Source organism: Taudactylus pleione, unplaced genomic scaffold (assembly GCF_031769625.1).
Source record: "Taudactylus pleione unplaced genomic scaffold, aTauple2 ptg000025l, whole genome shotgun sequence".
In the NCBI taxonomy this organism is placed as follows: domain Eukaryota; kingdom Metazoa; phylum Chordata; class Amphibia; order Anura; family Myobatrachidae; genus Taudactylus; species Taudactylus pleione.
The window spans coordinates 466724-486587 of NW_028284427.1; the positions used below are offsets into that span (position 1 = coordinate 466724).

The following is a 19864-nucleotide window of genomic DNA, read 5'->3' on the forward strand; positions in this document are numbered from 1 at the left end:
ACACAACGCTTACCTGCATGTCCCTATTCTTTTGCGCCATCAAGAGTTCCTTCGGTTTGCAATCCGCAGCGACCACTTCCAGTTTCGGGCGTTACCTTTTGGCCTGGCGACAGCACCACGTGTTTTCACCAAGGTGATGGCGGTCATGGCGGCTTCTCTGCGGCTGCAAGGAGTCCGCATGTTGCCGTACTTGGACGACCTGTTATTGGTGGCAGGATCTCCAGAGCTCCTGTTACACCACTTGGACCTCACCATTGCACTGCTGCAACGGCATGGCTGGCTAATCAACTGGCAGAAGTCCACTCTAATCCCGTCTCGGAGGATTCTGCATCTTGGAGCCTTATTGGACTCGGGACAGCAAAGGATCTTCGTGACGGAGGACAAGATCTCTGCTTTACAGTCAAGGGTGCGCAGTTGTCTGCACAGCCGCCGGGTGTCCTTACACTCGGCGATGAGGTTACTGGGCTCCATAGTGTCGGTGTTCGACATGGTGGAATACGCCCAGTTTCACTCCAGACCTCTGTAGCACCTGATCCTGTCCAAGTGGAATGGGCTGCCTCAGTCTCTGAAGTTCCAGACGATTGTGCTCACCCCGGAGGTTCGCCTGTCCCTTGCGTGGTGGTTAAAGACGACCCACCTCAACAAGGGACGTCCGTTCTGGGTTCCAAATTGGGTCCTGTTGACAACGGACGCCAGTCTTCGGGGCTGGGGAGCAGTTTCGGGTCCACACTTGTTCCAGGGCAGGTGGACGCCGACAGAAGCGGAGCTTCCAATAAATATCTTGGAACTCCGTGCGGTCTTCAATGCTCTCCTGCAGGCACAGCGGTTTCTCCAGGGTCACCCGGTGCAGGTCCAGTCGGGCAATGCTACCACCGTGGCCTACATAAACAGGCAAGGAGGAACTCGCAGTCGGGCGGCTCTCGTAGAGGTCTCTCAGATCCTGGTTTGGGCGTAGCGCAATCTTCCGGCCATATCAGCGGTCTTCATCCCGGGAGTGCTAAATTGGGAGGCGGACTTTCTAAGTCGCCAGGACGTTCATCCAGGGGAATGGTCCCTGCACCCGGACGTTTTTCAACTACTGGTGGACAGGTGGGGTCTTCCAGAAATCGACCTCATGGCGTCCCGGCACAACAACAAGTTGCCGGTGTACGGGTCTCGCACAAGAGACGAAGGGGTGTCTCTGGTGGATGCTCTGTCCGTCCGGTGGACGTTCAGGTTCGCATACCTGTTCCCTCCGGTCTCCCTTCTTCCACGGGTAATCCGGAAATTCAAACAGGAAGGAGGGACGCTCCTGTTGATAGCTCCCGCGTGGCCCAGACGTCACTGGTTCTCAGACCTTCAGGGTCTGTCCGTGGACAGTCCTCTGCGGTTGCCGCTACGACCGGACCTTCTGTCTCAGGGTCCTTGTCTTCACCCGGACCTGACTCTGCTGTCTTTGGCGGCGTGGCTGTTGAGACGGCCATGCTGAGGTCCCGGGGGTTTTCCAGCTCTGTGGTGCGTACCATGTTACGAGCTCGGAAACCGTCTTCCGTGAGGATATACCATCGCGTGTGGCATACGTTCTTCCAGTGGTGTCGACCGAGAGGTTATGCACCGCGGGAGTTTCGTCTGTCTCGGATTCTCGCCTTCCTGCAAGCGGGACTAGATCATGGGCTTCGCCTTGCTTCTTTGAAGGTACAGGTTTCGGCCCTATCTGTCTGGTTTCACCGTAGGATTGCTACAATCCCGGATGTGCGCACCTTTATGCAAGGTGTTCTCTGTATTCAGCCGCCCTTTGTTCCACCTGTGGCGCCTTGGGATTTGGCTGTGGTCCTGAGGGCTCTCCAAGGACCGCCGTTTGAACCACTGGGCTCAGTGGATATTAAATGGCTAACAGCTAAGACTGTTTTCCTTCTGGCCGTTGCTTCAGCCAGACGTGTTTCTGTGTTAGGGGCTCTTTCTTGTAGACCCCCTTTCTTGGTTTTTCATGGGAACAGGGCGGTGCTCCGCACTCGGCCCGAGTTTTTTCCCAAAGTTGTTTCCCAGTTTCATGTTAACGAGGAAATAGTTGTTCCGGCCTTTAACTCACCGGGTCTTTCCGTGGGTGAGGCCTCTTTGGATGTTGTGCGGGCCTTAAGGACTTATGTTGACCGCACTTCTTCGTTTAGGAAGTCGAACGCTTTGTTGTCCTCTATGGCTTCTGTAAAAAGGGTTGGCCTGCTTCAAAGCAAACTTTGGCAGCCTGGATCCGTATGGCTATTTCTGAAGCTCATCTTCATGAAGGCCTACCGGTCCCTCCTTCTCTGAAGGCTCATTCCACTAGGTCTGTCGGTCCTTCGTGGGCAGCTCGACGTGGTGCCTCGGCAGTTCAGATCTGCAAGGCTGCTACGTGGTCTTCTGTCCATACCTTCGTGAGGTATTACAGGTTTGAAACCTTCGCCTCTCAGGATGCTTCCTTCGGGCGGCGGATTCTCCTTTCTGCACAGGAGCGTCCCCACCCTTAAAGGATACTGCTTTGGGACATCCCCAAGGTATCCTGTGGATACCCTATGGACCCTGAAGTAGAAAATATGAGATATGGTAAGAACTTACCCTTGTTATCTCTATTTCTACGAAGTCCATAGGGTTCCACAGGACTCCCGCCCTGTCGCACCTGTGCTGCAGATGGGCTTTGCTCTGGTCACCGGTTTTCCGTCTCCGTCTGGTGAGAATGTGATTCTTGTATGTGTCCAGATCTTTGTTCTCTCTCTTCCTTCTCCTCCTCCGGCCTAGGGCTTGGTAACTAACTGAGGTGCCTTGGCCCGGGGGCGGGGTATAGGAGGGGGACCTAGTGCATCCTGGGAGGCTGAAAGCTTAACTCTTTGGTGCCCTGCGACTGACGTCACACCTATACCCCAAGGTATCCTGTGGAACCCTATGGACTTCGTAGAAATAGAGATAACAAGGGTAAGTTCTTACCATATCTCATATTTTGTGAGATCTCAATCTACGCATTATGAGGAGGATGACATGTCCTCAGATGATGGGGAATTCTGGATCTATCTTACTCCTCAATTCACATACCAGGCCTCATACGGGCGGTCCGTGAGGTCATGGTGAATGAGGACAAGGAATTACCTGAGACTAAGCCGACATATGCTTATTTTAAAAATGTTAAAAGCACTGCGGCAGTGTTTGCCCTATCTGGTGAATTAGTGGATCATTTGGAGGAGGCGTGGAAGTCTCCTGGTAAGCGGTTTCAGCCTCAACGACATTTGGCTTATGCCTATCTATTTGCTTAAAATAATTTTTCAAAGTGGGGATCTCCTCAGGTGGATTCTTACGTGATGCGCTTGGTGTAAAGCGCAACCCTGCCTATGCTGTCCATGTCCTCTCTAAAGGATGCCACGGACCGCAAGGTGGAGGTTTGTCTAAAATCCATTTACTCTTTTGCTGGAGGGACCGGCAGGCCGGCTTTGGCTCTCTGCTGGGGGGCCAGAGCCATGGAAAGATGGGCAAACGCATTGGAGACGTCGCTATCCTCAGGAGCTACAAGTGAACAAATGGTGCTGGTGGGCAATCTCCGGGATTCCGCTGCTTACATAAATGAGGCAGCATTAGATGTCGGCCTCCTTACCTCTAGGATTTCGACGGCTGCGATTTCAGCCCATTGCTCCCTGTGGTTACGGTCTTGGAGAGTGGATGCTGATTCCAAAAAGGGCTTGGAATGTTTACCGTATAATGGCCATGTCCTGTTCGGGCCTGCTTTAGGCAAAATTGTGGATACGCTGGCGGCAGCTAAGTCGGCATGTCTACCTTCAGCTCCGGCTCTGTCAGGGTCTGGGACCTCCTCCTTTTGGTCCGATCGGCCTCAGGGTAAGACCAAGGTGCAGTCCTTTCCGAGACCATCAGAAGCCAAGAAGACTCCCAAGCCCAGGAAGCAAGCTTGGAGCACCACAAAGCCTGACGACAAACCTTCAGCCTGACGTGACAGGCCTCCTCTTGGGGGACCTCAAGGTGGGAGGCTGACTACTTCAGTACGCCCAGTGCTGGTGCCAGACCACCACAGACACTTTGTGTAAGGGAAGTGGTTTCTCACAGTTATGCCCTCTCCTTCCGCATAAGGCCTCCCCGTCAGTTTCTCACCACAGACATCCATTCAAACTAGGGATGTGCAGGCTCGGATAGGTTCGAGTTTGCACGTGGAGTTCGGATTTTTCCCTCCAAAAAAACGGAACTCAGAAAGAGGCAAAACGTCATCTTACATGGACGAACATCATCATTCCTGGACTTTTGTCCAGGAATGATGATGTTCGTCCATGTAAGATGACGTTTTGCCTCTTTCTGAGTTCCGTTTTTTTGGAGGGAAAAATCCGAACTCCACGTGCAAACTCGAACCTATCCGAGCCTGCACATCCCTAATTCAAACCAGATAAAGGCTCTGGAGATTCACAAAGTAGTGCACTCTATGCTCCAGGATGGGATTGTGGTGCTGGTCCCGTTACTCCAAAGGGGGACGGGTTACTCCAACCTCTTTCTGGTACAAAAGCCGAACGGGTCGTACCGTCTTATCCTCAACCTCAAGTTCCTGAACAAGTTTCTGAGGGTACCTCGATTCAGAATGGAAACCCTGCGTTCCATTATTTTGGCTATGGTACCTGGGGATTTTATGGTCTCTCTGGATATTCAGGATGCATATCCCGATTACTAGATCTCATCAGCGCTTCCTAAGGTTTGCAGTAGCAGAACACCATTACCAGTTTCAGGCACTACCATTTGGTCTTTCTACTGCTCCGAGAGTGTTTACCAAGGTAATGGCGGTTATGGCGGCACATCTGTGACTGCAGGGGTTCCGCCTGCTACCCTATCTGGATTACCTCCTCCTGTTAGCAGGGTCTCCAGAGGTACTTCACCACCACCACCTGCAACTGACGATATCTTTGTTGCAGACTCATGGCTGGCTGATAAATTGGAAGAACTCATCCCTAAACCCCTTCTTGGAGGATGCTCCATCTCGGGGGACTGTTGGACACTCAGCAACAGAGGATCTTTTTGACGGAAGAAAAGATCTCGGGGCTGCAGACGAGGATTCACAATTGCCTGAGAGATTGCAGAGTGTCCATTCACACTGCGATGCGGTCCATGGTGTCGACATTCGACATGGTGGAGTATGCCCAGTTCCATTCAAGACCTCTGCAGAAGTTTATCCTCTCCAGATGGGATGGGTTGCCTCATTGACTGAAGTCTCAGGCGATCGTGCTTTCTCCGGAAGTATGTCTGTCCCTGGCCTGGTGGCTACAGACATCTCCTCTTAACAGGGATGCCCCTTTGACAACGGACGCATATCTTTGGCGGTGGGGTGCTGTGACAGGTCCACATGTGTTTCAAGGCCGGTGAACAGTGGCGGAGTCTGCTCTTATCAACATATTGGAACTACGAGCAGTCTTCAGGGCTCTACAGCAAGCAAGGCTCATTCTTCATGGGAAACCCGTGCAGATTCGGTCAGACAACGCCACCACGGTGGCTTACCTAAATCGTCAAGGGGGAACTCGAAGTCAGACGGCACTAAAGGAGGTATCCCGCATTCTGACTTGGGTGGAGGCAATATCCCAGCCATTTCGGCAGTGTTCATTCCAGGAGTTCTCAACTGGGAAGCGGACTTCCTCAGCCATCACGACGTGCATCCAGGGGAATGGTCTCTTCACCAGGAAGTATTTCAGCTCCTAGTGACCAGGTGGGGCCTTCCCGAAATAGACCCCATGGCCTCTGGACACAACCGCAAGCTGCGGACGTATGGATCCCGAACAAGAGACGCCGAAGCTCTCCTAGTAGACGCTCTGTCGGTATGGTGGACCTTCCAGTTTGCGTACCTGTTTCCTCCATTCTCCCTTCTTCCTCATGTGCTTCGAAAGTTCAAGCAAGAAGGGGGCACAATCCGGCTGGTAGCTCCAGCGTAGAACAGACGTCACTGGTACTCAGATCTTCGGAGTCTCTCCATCGACACTCCATTGCAATTACCTCAACGCCCGGACCTGTTGTCTTAGGGTCCTTGTCTTTACCCGGATCTGGGTTGTCTGTCTTTGATGGCGTGGCTCTTCCCCTTGAGGTCGAAGGGTTTTTTCCAGCTCCATGGTGAACACCATGCTAAGGGCCAGGAAGCCTGCTTCGGCCAAAATTTACCACAGAGTGTGGCATACCTACTTTGAATGGTTTCATCCTAAAGGGTACGATCCTCTGGTGTTTCGGATATCCGGAGTCCTAGCTTTCCTTCAAGAGGGCTTGGATCAGGGTCTACGCCTAGCTTCCTTAAGGGTGCAGATCTCTGCTTTATCAGTGTGGTTTCAGCGTAGGATTGCTACTCTTACTGATGTCCGTACTTTTATGCAAGGGGTCCTTTGCATACAGCCTCTCTTTGTCCCTCCAGTGGCTCCTTGGGATTTGGCTGTGGTCCTGAAGGCCCTACAAGGTCCCCCATTTGAACCACTGGGCTCAGTGGATCTCAAATGGCTTACAGCTAAGGCTGTTTTTCTTTTTTGCAATTGCATCTGCCAGATGAGTGTCAGATCTGGGGGCTCTCTCGTGTCGCCCCCCTATTTGATTTTTCATCATGATAGGGTGGTTCTTCGGACTCGCCCTGGCTTCCTCCCTACGGTGGTATCGAGTTTCCACATTAATGGGATCATTGTGCCAGCCTTTCACTCTCCAGGTCTGTCGGTGGGTGAGGCCACGTTGGATGTGGTTCGCGCTCTGGATTTACGTGGAGCATACATGTTCCTTCCGGAAATCGGACTCCTTGTATGTCCTCTATGGTTTCCACAAAAAGGGATGGCCGGCCAATAAGCAGACTTTGGCCCGGTGAATTCGCATGGCGATCTCTGAGGCTTATGTTCATGAGGGCATTCCTGTACCGCCCTCTGTGACTGCTCATTCTACGAGGTCTGTGGGTCCCTCGTGGGCAGCTCGGCGTGGTGCCTCAGCTATTCAGCTGTGTAAGGCGGCCACATGGTCTTAGGATCAGACCTTTTGTGAGGTATTATGCTTTCGATACCTTCGCCTCTCAGGATGCTTTCTTCAGATGGCGGATTCTCCTTTCTGCACATGGGCGTCCCCATCCTTGAAGGATACTGCTTTGGGACATCCCCAAGGTATCCCTGTGGATCCCTAAGGACCCTGTAGTAGAAAACAAGAGATCTGGTAAGAACTTACCTTTGTTATCTCTCTTTCTACGAAGTCCTTAGGGTCCACAGGGCACTTGCCCTGTGATTCAGTGGGGTTTTGTTCTGGTCACCAGTCTTCTGCCTTCTTTGTGTGAGAATGAGATTCTTGTGTGTGCCAGACTTTCTTCTCTCTTCTTCTCCTCCTCCGGCCTCTGGCTTGGTATGTAACTGAAGGTGCCTTGGCCCTTTGTGAGGTATAGGAAGGGAGCATCCTGGGAAGCAAAAGTTAACTGCATGGTGCCCGTGTTGGTCCCCAACCACCTATACCCCAGGTATCCCTGTGGACCCTAAGGACTTCGAAGAAACAGAGATAACAAAGGTAAGTTCATACCATATCTCTTGTTTTTTCTGAATTTCTAAATAACAAACTTAGGGGTGCTGTGAAAACAATCATACACTGTGAGAAATATAGCTGTAAGTGGAGACATTAGGTACAGTCCCACAATAACAGGTTAGGCAGCAATGCATATCCATAATTAGTACATACCTCAAGTACAGTACAAATAAGAGGAAGTGCTATCCTTTCCAGTAAATGACTATATGTAGTGATGTTCTATAGCTCTAATGAAGCAAACTGAAAGAAAAGATAAAACAGATGAGTGGCAGACTATGATGTACACTGTCCAAATAATGAACAGGTCGTCAATATATTGTGTATAAAAATGGATTTTGCTTGCAATATCAGGGTTATTGAAAAAACGTTCCTTTCTGTATGGAACATGTAAATGTTGGTGAAGGATGGTGCGATGCACGAACCCTATTGCACAACCGAGAAGCTGCAGAAAGAACAGTTGTCAAAAAGAAAGTAATTGCATGTTGAAGATATTTCCAATAGTTGTACAAATAAGCTGATATCTGGGCCCTGGTACTGGCTGTAGTTCATGAGAAACCTCCCTACTGCTTCCAGGCCTGCATCGTGCGGAATACTAATGTACAAGCTAGATACATCTAGTGTACACAAGAAGCTGTTGATGGGTACCGGGATAATGTTCCATAGTTTGTTAATTAAAGCAGTGGTTTCTTGTAGAAAAGATGCATGTGCCTGTACCACTACCACTGGCTGCAGAAAATGGTCCAGAAACTGGCAGACCTTGTAGTATAGCAATGCTGCAGTTTATTTTTTCATTAAGCCCTGGAGTGCCTCCATTTGGGGATAGTGTGTGTGTGTGTGTGTGTGTGTGTGTGTGTGTGTATGTATATCTATGTGTGTGTGTGTGTGTATGCGTGTGTATGTATATGTATGTATATAGATATATAGATAGATATATATATATATATTTATATATATATATATATACTGTGCTTTTTTTCTGTTCAGGTCACAAATAGTGCACCAGACTTTTGCCAGGACATCACCAGATGACCCTTGCTCTAGCTAGACACAGTTCACAGTTGCTATAGCTAGACACAGGCATCATTGCCCCACCCACAAGAACAAACAGTGCTTTATTCTCCACCCAAGCACTACAAACCAATCACAGAAAATGACAAATCAGTTACCCCCATATGGTGCACCTGTGTGTTTGTGTGCTGTAAGAGAAACCCTGATGGAATTTAACCCTGTCTGCAGACTTCTTGGGTTTTTACCTATCCCCCAGTAGTAGAGGTGTGGCAAATGGGATGGGTACGGGATGCCGGTGGTCAGAATCCTGACACCGGCATCCTGACCAAGTCAGAATACCGACACTTGTCGGTCAGTATTCTATACCTCCCTGTCTCCCTATGCCTAACCCTCCCTTCCCAGTGCCTACCCTCCCCCAATTTTTAAAATTTTCACGGCTCCCCTAAGCCAATAGTTTGTTGTTGAGAAAAGTAAATTGTGCTGACCTGTCATCCTTAGGGTCAGTTATGTGGCGGTGGACAGGTTTGCGCTTCTGTTCGTCCACATATTTACTTTACGTTAACCATAAATAATTTGATTTGGTGCTGGACCATCAACCTGAGGCACCCCTGCAAGTGTCCCGAAGCACCCCAGGGTGCCAGGGCACACAGTTTGGGAACCACTGGCCTAACCCCTAATGCTAACCCTCCCCTCAACCCCGCTACTTACCTTCAGGATTCTAGCGGTCGGGATGCCAGCACTGGGACACTGTCAAGTTTTTGGTTTCTGGCACCGGCATTCTGAGCGCCGGAATCCCAGCAGTCAGGATATTGACAGCATCCCATGGGAAATGAGCCTTTTTGTCACAAATATATATATATATATATATATATATATATATATATATATACACACACACACACAGTCAGGTGCATAAATATTGGGACATTGACAGAATTTTCATATTTTGGCCTCTATTCACCACCACAATGGCTTTGAAATGAAACAAACAAGATGTGCTTTAACTGCAGACTTTCAGATTTAATTTGAGGGTAATTACATCCAAATCAGGTGAACGGTGTAGGAATTACAACGGTTTCTATATGTGCCTCACACTTTTTAAGGGGCCAAAAGTAATGGGACAAACGAAACAATCCTAAATCTAACTTTCACTTTTTAATACTTTTTGCAAATCCTTTGCAAGCAATTACAGCCTGAAGTCTGGAACGCATAGACATCACAAGATGCTGGGTTTCATCCCTGGTGATGCTCTGCCAGGCCTCTACTGCAAATGTATTCAGTTTCTGCTTGTTCTTGGGGCATTTTCCCTTCAGTTTTGTCTTCATCAAGTGAAATGCATGCTCAATCGGATTCAGCTCAGTGGATTGACTTGGCCATTGCATAACATTCCACTTTTTAGCCTTAAAAAACTGTTTGGTTGCTTTTGCAGTATGCTAAGGGTCATTGTCCATCTGAACTGTGAAGCGCCGTCCAATGAGTTCTGAAGCATTTGACTGAATATGAGCATATAATATTGCCCGAAACACTTCAGAATTCATTCTGCTGCTTTTGTCAGCAGTCACATCATCAATAAATACAAGGGAACCAGTTCCATTGGCAGCCATACATGCCCACGCCATGACACTACCACCACCATGCTTCACTGATGAGGTGGTATGTTGTGGATCATGAGCAGTTCCTTTCCTTCTCCAACTCTTCTCTTCCCATCACTCTGGTACAAGTGGATCTTTGTCTCATCTGTCCATAGGATGTTGTTCCAGAACTGTAATACCTTTTTTAGATGTTGTTTGGCAAACTGTAATCTGGTCTTCCTGTTTTTGTGGCTCACCAATGGTTTACATCTTGTGGTAAACCCTCTATATTCACTCTTGTGAAGTCTTCTCTTGATTGTTGACTTTGACACATATGCACCTACCTCCTGGAGAGTGTTCTTGATTTGGCCAACTGTTGTGAAGGGGTTTTTCTTCAGCAGGGAAATAATTCTTCTGTCATCCACCACAGTTGTTTTCCGTGGTCTTCCGGGTTTTTTGGTGTTGCTGAGCTCTCCGGTGCGTTCTTTCTTTTTAAGAATGTTCCAAACAGTTGATTTGGCCACACCTAATGTTTTTGCTATCTCTCTGATGGGTTTGTTTTGATTTTCCAGCCTAATGATGGCTTGCTTCACTGATAGTGACAGCTCTTTGGATCTCATATTGAGAGTCGACAGCAACTGATTCCAAATGCAAATGTCACACCTAGAATCAACTCCAGACCTTTTATCTGCTTAATTGATAATGAAATAACGAGGTAATAGCCCACATCTGTCCATGAAATAGCTTTTGAGTTGATAGTCCCATTACTTTTGGCCCCTTAACAAGTGGGAGGCACATATAGAAACCGTTGTAATTCCTACACCGTTCACCTGATTTGGATGTAATTACCCTCAAATTAAATCTGAAAGTCTGCAGCTAAAGCACATCTTGTTTGTGGTGGTGAATAGAGGCCAAAATATGAAAATTCTGTCAATGTCCCAATATTTATGCACCGGACTATATATATATATATATATATATATATATATATATATATATATATATATATATATATATATATATATATATATATATATATATATATATATATATATATATATATATATATATATATTAGGGATGTGCAGGCTCGGATAGGTTCGAGTTTGCACGTGGAGTTCGGATTTTTCCCTCCAAAAAAACGGAACTCAGAACGAGGCAAAACGTCATCTTACATGGACGAACATCATCATTCCTGGTCTTTTGTCCAGGAATGATGATGTTCGTCCATGTAAGATGACGTTTTGCCTCGTTCTGAGTTCCGTTTTTTTGGAGGGAAAAATCCGAACTCCACGTGCAAACTCGAACCTATCCGAGCCTGCACATCCCTAATATATATATATATTATACAGTTCAATCTATTTCAGGATTTTATTAGATTTGTCTAAGATATATCCCTAATGTGAGAATTAGTTCTGTATTCTTAAACCTCAAAGAACAGGAAATCCTCGGTATAATCAGGAAATAGATTAAACAAATGCATAGTTTAGAATGAGTTGCATAAATATAGATTAAGTTGAAATGCAATACTGCCACTCACTTATTCCTGGAGTGGACAGTATTGGACAATGTTATACCGTTGCCTGCCAGAATTGGTTGATAATTGTACTTGTGTCTTCCTTCATGTGGTTCCACATTCCCAGGAGAAAGATAAGAAATTCACATTGTTAGTGTACACTCATTTCAAACGCGAGAAACCCGATGTGACTGAGACGCTTCAAGAGGACCGGCGTGTACCATATTATTCTTTAAATTTAGTTTCTTAGTCGATACTTAGAGTTTTGCTGCAATAGATAGCTTTTCATAATTAGATATCATAAACATATATAATGTGATTAGGGGTACAGACATCTCTGTGATCTCTAAAGTTGGGTACACACTGACAGATACATTGGCCGATCAATTGATCGGCCAATGTATCTGCTGCCCGTCCGGCAGTGTGTACCCGCGATATGTCGGTGAACGTCAGTGTTCACCAACATATTGTATTGGCTGTGCTGCACATATCTGTCCATCGGCAGGTGTGTACGGGTGGTCTGCAGACTGCCCGTACACACAGAGCGGCAGCCACGAGGAGCTGTGGGGTGTGACACGCCCCCGCACCGCCCCCGGCTGCCGGGACCCGAGGGCACAAGCAAATGATGGCCGTTCAGTGTGTATGAACAACCATCATCTGCAGATATATCTGCAGATCACTCGATCTGCAGATATTTCTGTCAGGTGTGTATCCACCTTTATAGTAAGTACATAAGATAAATAATTTAAAAAAATATATACAAATTGTTGTACTGCTGTTTATCTAGGGGAGCACCACCAAACTATTACTTATTTTGAGCTTTATTTAGCTTGTTATCTTACCTTCAAGTTGGTTCCAACAATCAATTGTCCACACATATAATGTTTCTGTATCAATGATATCCTGTGCAGGATACCACTTGTTACTTTTATCTTATTTCAAACGCTGAGAAAAGCCACTCACAGAGTATCAGAGACGCCAAGCTGTGACTTTAAACTCACAGGAATTGGTTTTACACATGAACAATGTCACAGATGAAGCACAACCAAACTTTTAGTGAGGCAAAGCCATGGCCGCTCGCATCATAGCAATTTTTAAACAGATTCAAAGCATATGCAGCACACCAAATTCATCAGCATAAGCTTGAAATGTAGTTTTGCCACTTCTATATGTTTTAATTATGCTTATAAGACACACATTGTGAGCGAAAAAAGATGTTCAGCGTGGCCGAGTCATACTGGACCTTTTGCGCCGAAAGGAGCTATTTGGCACAATTAGAGCAACAGTATGAAAGGATACATCTGTACTGTATGGTTTCATTGATGAATTCATATACATTAACACCACCTGTTAGAAGTAAATGTACATTGGATATTTTTTTAAACCAGATGTCCTTAGATGAAACTGATTGTGAGATTAGTTGCAGTGAAAATTTAACTAAGTATAATTTAAGCCACTGCTACATTGAAATATAAAATAAAACCACTAATACCTTATAAGTATTTATTTGAAATGAATCTACTTTAGAAGATTAAACATCCTCTTAGTGGACAGGGCAAAAATAAGTGCTAATAATTATGTTGAATTTAAAACATAATTTATTAATTGCAATTTGTGCAGAAATATATAATTTAATATTAGCAAATGAAGTAAAAACAACAGTTTCCTTCCAAGATAAAGATTAAAGGAGTATTGGAAATATCTTTAAAAGAGCTCTGTATTTTGTGGACCTCATGTCTACTTCCTCGAGCTGTCCCCTCATCCCTCCTGTCTTCTTGGTGGGAGCAGTGATACAAGTAGAAAACATTTCTTAGTGGTATTGTAAGGGCGTGGCCACATGTAATGAGGGGTGTGGCCACTCAAAATGGTGATGTGCCAGCATGACATGCCACCCATTTTCCGTCACTCTGGGAGCATTTCTTTCCATTCCAAACATACCTTAGCTAAATGGTGGTTTCTCTGCAATGGGGAACATTTGATCTTCCCTGGGCAGAAAGTGCCTGCAGTTGGTATTCACTATTCATGTAGGAGATCACATGGTCCAGAAGATGCCTGTTTGTGTAGGAATATAACCAATGTTCTCATTGTACAACCACCTCCCGTTCCCTGTAATCCCATTCAGCCTCCTGCCCCTTGTGTCTTTCTAGCCCAGCCAGCCATGTCTCATCTGCAGCCCCCAACCCCGACCCGTGTCTTCCCAGCCCAGCCCACACTTACCACCTGCTGCTGCTTGCGACTCAGCTACTCTTTCTTTAGTGTCCGGTGGCAAGATGTTACACCGCTGTGTCATTAGACGAAAAAAACTTTATTGTGCCGCCCACCAGCAGCTGCTGCTGTCCCAGCTCTGCCTTCTCTATGCACTTTGTTCCGTTTTTATATCAGGCATAAAAACGGAACAAACTGTGTCCCTCCAGCGGTAAGGTGGTAGGGGGTGTGACAAATTTCTTAATGGTAAGCTGTGCCACCTCGTACTGCCATACTTGCACCACTGGGTGGGAGTACATGTTGCCTAAAAGCAAATGAGTGATGGCCATCTGTGGAAGGCATGTTCAACCAATTTCCAACCCTGTACTGCTCTTTACTACCTGTTCTTGCAGCTTTGACTTCCTGGTGCTGATGTTGACACATTAAACTCAGTTGCTGCTTCATCTGACGCTGAAAGGTTGGGGCCCTGTTTGGAAAAGAGATATGTACTATCTACCTCCTGGCTGGAAAGCTAAGCACTGGGTAACACTCTAGGGCCACCCTGCCCCAAACCATATATACATAAAATCAGTAACACCCACATTTAATAATTACACCCCTACCCCAACCAGCCTGACATTCGTTTAATTGTATCTCTTGATAACTAAAATAACCTCTTTCCTTCAAACTAACAACAAAATTAAATTAACAGCATCCACGTTAATTAATGAGTCTGCCTTCCCCCTACACTAGCATGACATTAAATAAATAAAATTTCCATATAATAATAAAGGAAGGGGAGGAGCGATGGAGAGAAGAAGTGGTGTGAGAGAGTGATGAGGAAGGAAACAAATCTCCAATCAGTCATATATTAAACAAGTTAAAAGAAGAAAATTATTATTTTTTTCACACTTTGGTCATAATTAATGCCCAGTAGTACTGGGCATATTTTAGACACCCAGTACAGTACAAATCTTAGATACATGCATTTTTAATATGCAGGGAAATGGTTGAATTGTTATGTACTCACAGGATGACTATTAGCACATTTAGTAAAATAAAATAATAATTGAAAACCGTTCTAGTAAGCTGTGGCTGATATTAATAAATATGATATCTGTGTTTATTCCAGGGAGTTCTTGAAAATTTCATTGGCACAGGAATTTGTGGAGGATTGTTTTGTATATTTTCGGGACAGCCACTGACTATTCTAAGCAGCACGGGACCAGTCCTGGTCTTTGAAAAGCTCTTGTATACTTTTAGCAAGTAAGTACCCCATCGTTTCACTTAATTTATTAAAACCACCTTAAACAAAATACATTAGTGTATAAAATAGAATTATGTAAATATACGGCATGAAGGTAAGAAAGAGTTGTGTAATACGCCATGTCTACAACTCAAGGATCTGGTTTTTCCTGTTCAGTGTAGGGATGAGCGGGTTCGGATTTCTGAAATCCGAGCCCCCCCGATCCGAGTCGTATCCGAGTCAGGCTCGACTTTTCCCGCCTGACTCGGATCTGAAATCGAGGCAAAACATCATCATCCCACCTCCCGGATCTCGCGGGTTTTGGATTCTATAAAAGGTCCCCGCGTCGGCGCCATTTCTCACTCCGGCTGTGGACAGTGAAGAGGGAGGGTGGGAGCTGGGCTGGCTGGGCTGTGTTGTGCTCTGCTCCTGTTGTCCATAGGGGCTGTGACCACTCAGTCCATAGGGGCTGACTGGGTTGTGTTGTGCTGCTGTTGTCCATAGGGGCTGGCTGGGCTGTGTTGTGCTGCTGTCATAGGGGCTGCCTGGACTGTGTTGTGCAGTGTCCCATAAAGGCTGTAGTCCTAGAGGGGTGCTGTAGTGTTGTTCAGGGGGTGATCTGTGCTTCAGGGGTGCTCCCCCAAAGTGCACTCCAAAAAACAATTTTTTTTTTCTGTGTTTGTGAATTGTGTGCGCAGTAGCCACACGTGCATCAACAAAGTAATGCCAAGCGTGCGCCTTTGTCATAAGTAAAGTGCCGGCTGTCTCGTCTGTTAAAGGGTGGTGTAACCCCCCAAAGTGCACTCCAAACAAAATAAAAAAATATTTTCTGTGTTTGTGAATTGTGTGCACTGTGGCTGCATGTGCATCAACAAAGGAGCAGCGCCAAGCGTGCGCCTGTGTCCCATAAGTCTGTTAAAGGGTGGTGTAACCCCCAAAGTGCACTCCACAAAAAATAAACAATTATTTTTTTTCTGTTTGTGTGCGAAATGTATGCGCAGTAGCTGCACGTGCATCAACACAGCAGCAGCGCCAAGCGTGCGCCTGTGTCATATGTCAAGGGCCGGTTTGGACATCTGGTCCGGACTGAAGGACGTGCCAACAATTTCTGACAAATCTACTGTCACTGCATATGATACTATCACCACTGACAGAATGGCGGAGGAATTATTTTCTGTGTTTGTGAATTGTGTGCACTGTGGCTGCACGTGCATCAACAAAGGAGCAGCGCCAAGCGTGCGCCTGTATCATAAGTAAAGGGCCGGCTGGCTTGTCCGTTAAAGGGTGGTGTAACCCCCAAAGTGCGCTCCACAAAAAATATTTTTTTTATTTTTTTTTCTGTCTTTGTGAATTGTGTGGGCCAGTAGAGCCAGTTTGTGCAGGGACAAATTAATTGCCAGCTTGTTTTGTGGGGGCCCAAACGAACCAATCATTTCAGCCACAGTTGTGTGGCAGACCCTGGTGCTGAAATGATTGGTTTGTTAAAGTGTGCATGTCCTGTTTATACAAAATAATGGGCGGGCTCAAGGACAATTCCATCTTGCACCTCTTTTTTGTCTTTGCATTATGTACTGTTTAGGGCCTAGTTTTTCAAACTGCCATCCTGTCTGCCACTGCAGTGTCACTCCTAGATGGGCCACGTGTATGGGCCGCCCACTCGTGTCGCTTAGCATAGTCATCCAGCTACCTCGGTGCAACCTTTTGGATATAAAAACACTATTGTGAGGTTTTCAGAATAGACTGGAAATGAGTGGAAATTAAGCTTATTGAGGTTAATAATAGCATAGGAGCAGAAAAACCCACAAATTCTGTGATTCTAGCTGTTTTTATGCTTTTTCTAAAAAAAATACAGATCCAAAACACAAAACCCAGAACCCAAAACACAGAAGGGTGGTTTTGGCATAACCAATCCAGATCCAAAACACGAAGAAAGATCCAGATACAAAACACGAAAAGTGGCCGGTGCACATCCCTAGTTCAGTGTCTCACTAGGGTTAAAGGAGGATGAATGAACTTTAAATCTGCACTTTAAAATTACTTAAAAAGAGATTTAGTCTCATGATTCTGGTGGTTTTTAATTTTCATTGGACAGAAATTAATTTTCTGATATATAATTTGGTGTAGCTCATGTGCATGGCTTTTCTGCATTACACATGCAAATTCTAAAGTATAGTTCTATGGTACTTTCCTCAATATCTAGAAGAGCGTTATATACCATAGTGTCTTCTATACATTAGAAAACTTCCACAACAATGGGTGCTTATGACAGGGTCATTCCACTTAAAATCAGTAATTGAATACTCAGCAAAACTTTGCACAATACCAACAGTCCACAGTAAACCCCCTACCCTATCTTACAAGAGCACAGAATAAATTACACATGTCCCAAAGCCCCAAAGAATGAGGTTGTAGAAAAATAATTATTCCCATTGACTGCTCTTCTGATCCCAAAGATTGTGGTCTTAGTTGGATAAATAATTTGCACCTGTTTCTGAAATTTTTTAAAAGCTTGGTGGTCCACAGAGGCAGGTTAAATTTAGGTTGACTAGTAAAACTTGGAGCCAGTCGAGGTTCAGCCCAAACAGACTACACTTTCATGGACTGAAAAGACCCTGAATAATCTGAGCCAGGATTTGGTCTGGAAGAATCGTAGAAAGTGTATAAAAAGGGATGGACACCAAGCAAGGGCTTCAAGATGGGAATGAAGTAAGCAAATAACCTTCCAGAAGGTTCAGAATCATGTCTAGAAATGTTGGACTCACTTGGTTGCCTATAATTATGGCAAACATGGCTGCAAGGTGAATGTCAGGGGGCATTTTGCATGAGTTCCAAAGGCTAAGACAGCTGAACTTGAAAATGATTCAAGTGCAGTAGTGTCTAATGTGATATCAGGGTACAACATCTTCAGCAAAGTGTGAAAGTAGGCAATCGCAAAATGTTTTGATAAAAGGGATATATATTTTTTTAAACATTACGTTTAACGCCAGTAATCCTACTGAAAGACCATGAAAAAAACAGTGTTTGGCAACCATTGGCGTAAGGTATTATTTTCTGTTATTGACCAAACTATTTGGGACAATGCTCCTTTTTTTCAATAAACTCGTCACCAGAGCCCCCTGACCCTCTGAGCAAGATAATAACACAAATCTGCAACAGTAAATTTAAAAGTATTCAAAATCCAACCTAACTCCTAAGTAAATCCACCCCCTTAAGGGGGCAGTACCACCACCTGTCATGCCTGGGGGTTGGTATGGGCTGGAACAGGCGTGGGAGGCTGAAGAGGAGATTTGGGAGATGTGAATAATCCTGGGTGGCTTGAGCCAAGACTTCCTCATGTATTGCTGTGAAGAGGTAAAGGAGCTGCAGAGGATGATAACCCTGAAGGCGAAAACAAGAATGGAATGTCTTTATTAAACAGTAGGTTGGAATGAGAACTGGAGATGATAATACTGAATGAATGAGCAGAATTGGATTGGGACCGATGATGCTGGATTGATAGTTGGATCAGTTGAGACCAATGTTGATTACTGTACTTGAAGAATTTAGGCCCTGATTCAGAGCCGGATGCTCTGGAAACAGCGCTCGCTCTGAATCTGTTTTTTTTTTTTTTTTCGTGTGCGGCCTCCTGACCGCTCGCATAGCTGTGGGTGACCACCCACAGCTATTGCGAGCGGCCAGGATGATGGTCACGATGGTCAAGACCATCTCGACCATCGGACTTGCGACGAGACCCTTGTGGTAGGGTCTCGTGGCTGCAAGCCTCAGAGAGCTTTCGGCTCTTACAGAGCCGGAAGCTCTCCCACTGACATCACTGGTGATGTCAGTGGGGCTGCCCCCAAACGGCAAGCGTTCAGTTGGGAACGTCTCAGTTTGGCTGGCCACCCCCCCGGCCCACCCACCAAACGGGGCGAGCTGTCACTCACCATCGACAGCTCGCCCCCTTTGGTGCGAGACCCGGAGCGACGGAGCACTCGTCGCTAGCCTGGTCTCGTGCATGCGCACGACGGAGCTGGCTCCGTCGTGCGCATGCCCAGTGGGCAAACATCGACCCGGTTGCGAGCGCTCAGCGCTTGCAACCGGGTCTGAATCAGGCCCTTAGTGAACAGTTTCTCAAACTCGGTCCTCAGGACCCCAAACAGTGCATGTTTTCCAGGTCTCCTAACATAATTACTAGTGAAATAGTTAGCTGCACCTGTGGATCTTTTAAAACGTGTCAGTGAGTAATAAATACACCTGTGCACCTGCTGGGTAACCTGGAAAAAGTGAACTGTGTGGGGTCCTGAGGACCGAGTTTGAGAACCACTTACTTAGTGGATTTGAATCCGATGTTGATGAGTAGTTGAACTTGAACGGTTGGGACCGATGTTGATGAATTAACAGAACTTGGTCGGTTGGGACCATTGTTGATGAATTAACAGAACTTGATCGGTTGGGATCGATGTTGATAAATTGAGGTTGGGACCGATATTGATGAATTGAAGAACTTAAGTAATATTAGTCCAATGTTGGAAGCTTCGGGTGAGACCGATGGTTGGAGGTATCGGCTGGAACCGATGGTGGCTGTAAGAACAAGTCTCATTGGTAAAAACCAGACTGGGGTGCAAGATGGTATAGGAGACTTGTTTACCAGATATAGGAACTGGATTTAACGGACTGGTACCATTCAAATACAGAGTACCTGGGAGCTCAGCACTGAGCTGTAGCTTCAGCAAGAAGCGACGTTGTACTGGCAACAGAGGCCAGTCAGGAAATGGAATTTATAGGGGAGGATCCCCAGGGATTGGATTCTGTGATCAGCTGGTCTGGGAGCAGTACTCTGAGGAGGAGAGT

The 19864-nt window shown here is 46.1% G+C and overlaps 1 protein-coding gene across 1 annotated transcript in view; it reads left to right on the top strand.

Moving 5' to 3' along the window:
- LOC148539613 (electrogenic sodium bicarbonate cotransporter 1-like) overlaps positions 1 to 19864 on the top strand; it is a 325398-nt gene that overhangs the window by 170574 nt on the left and 134960 nt on the right. The window contains exon 10 of the mRNA XM_088451237.1: positions 14921 to 15054. Coding sequence (XP_088307363.1) covers positions 14921 to 15054 — 134 coding nt within the window. The remainder of the gene's footprint in view (positions 1 to 14920; positions 15055 to 19864) is intronic.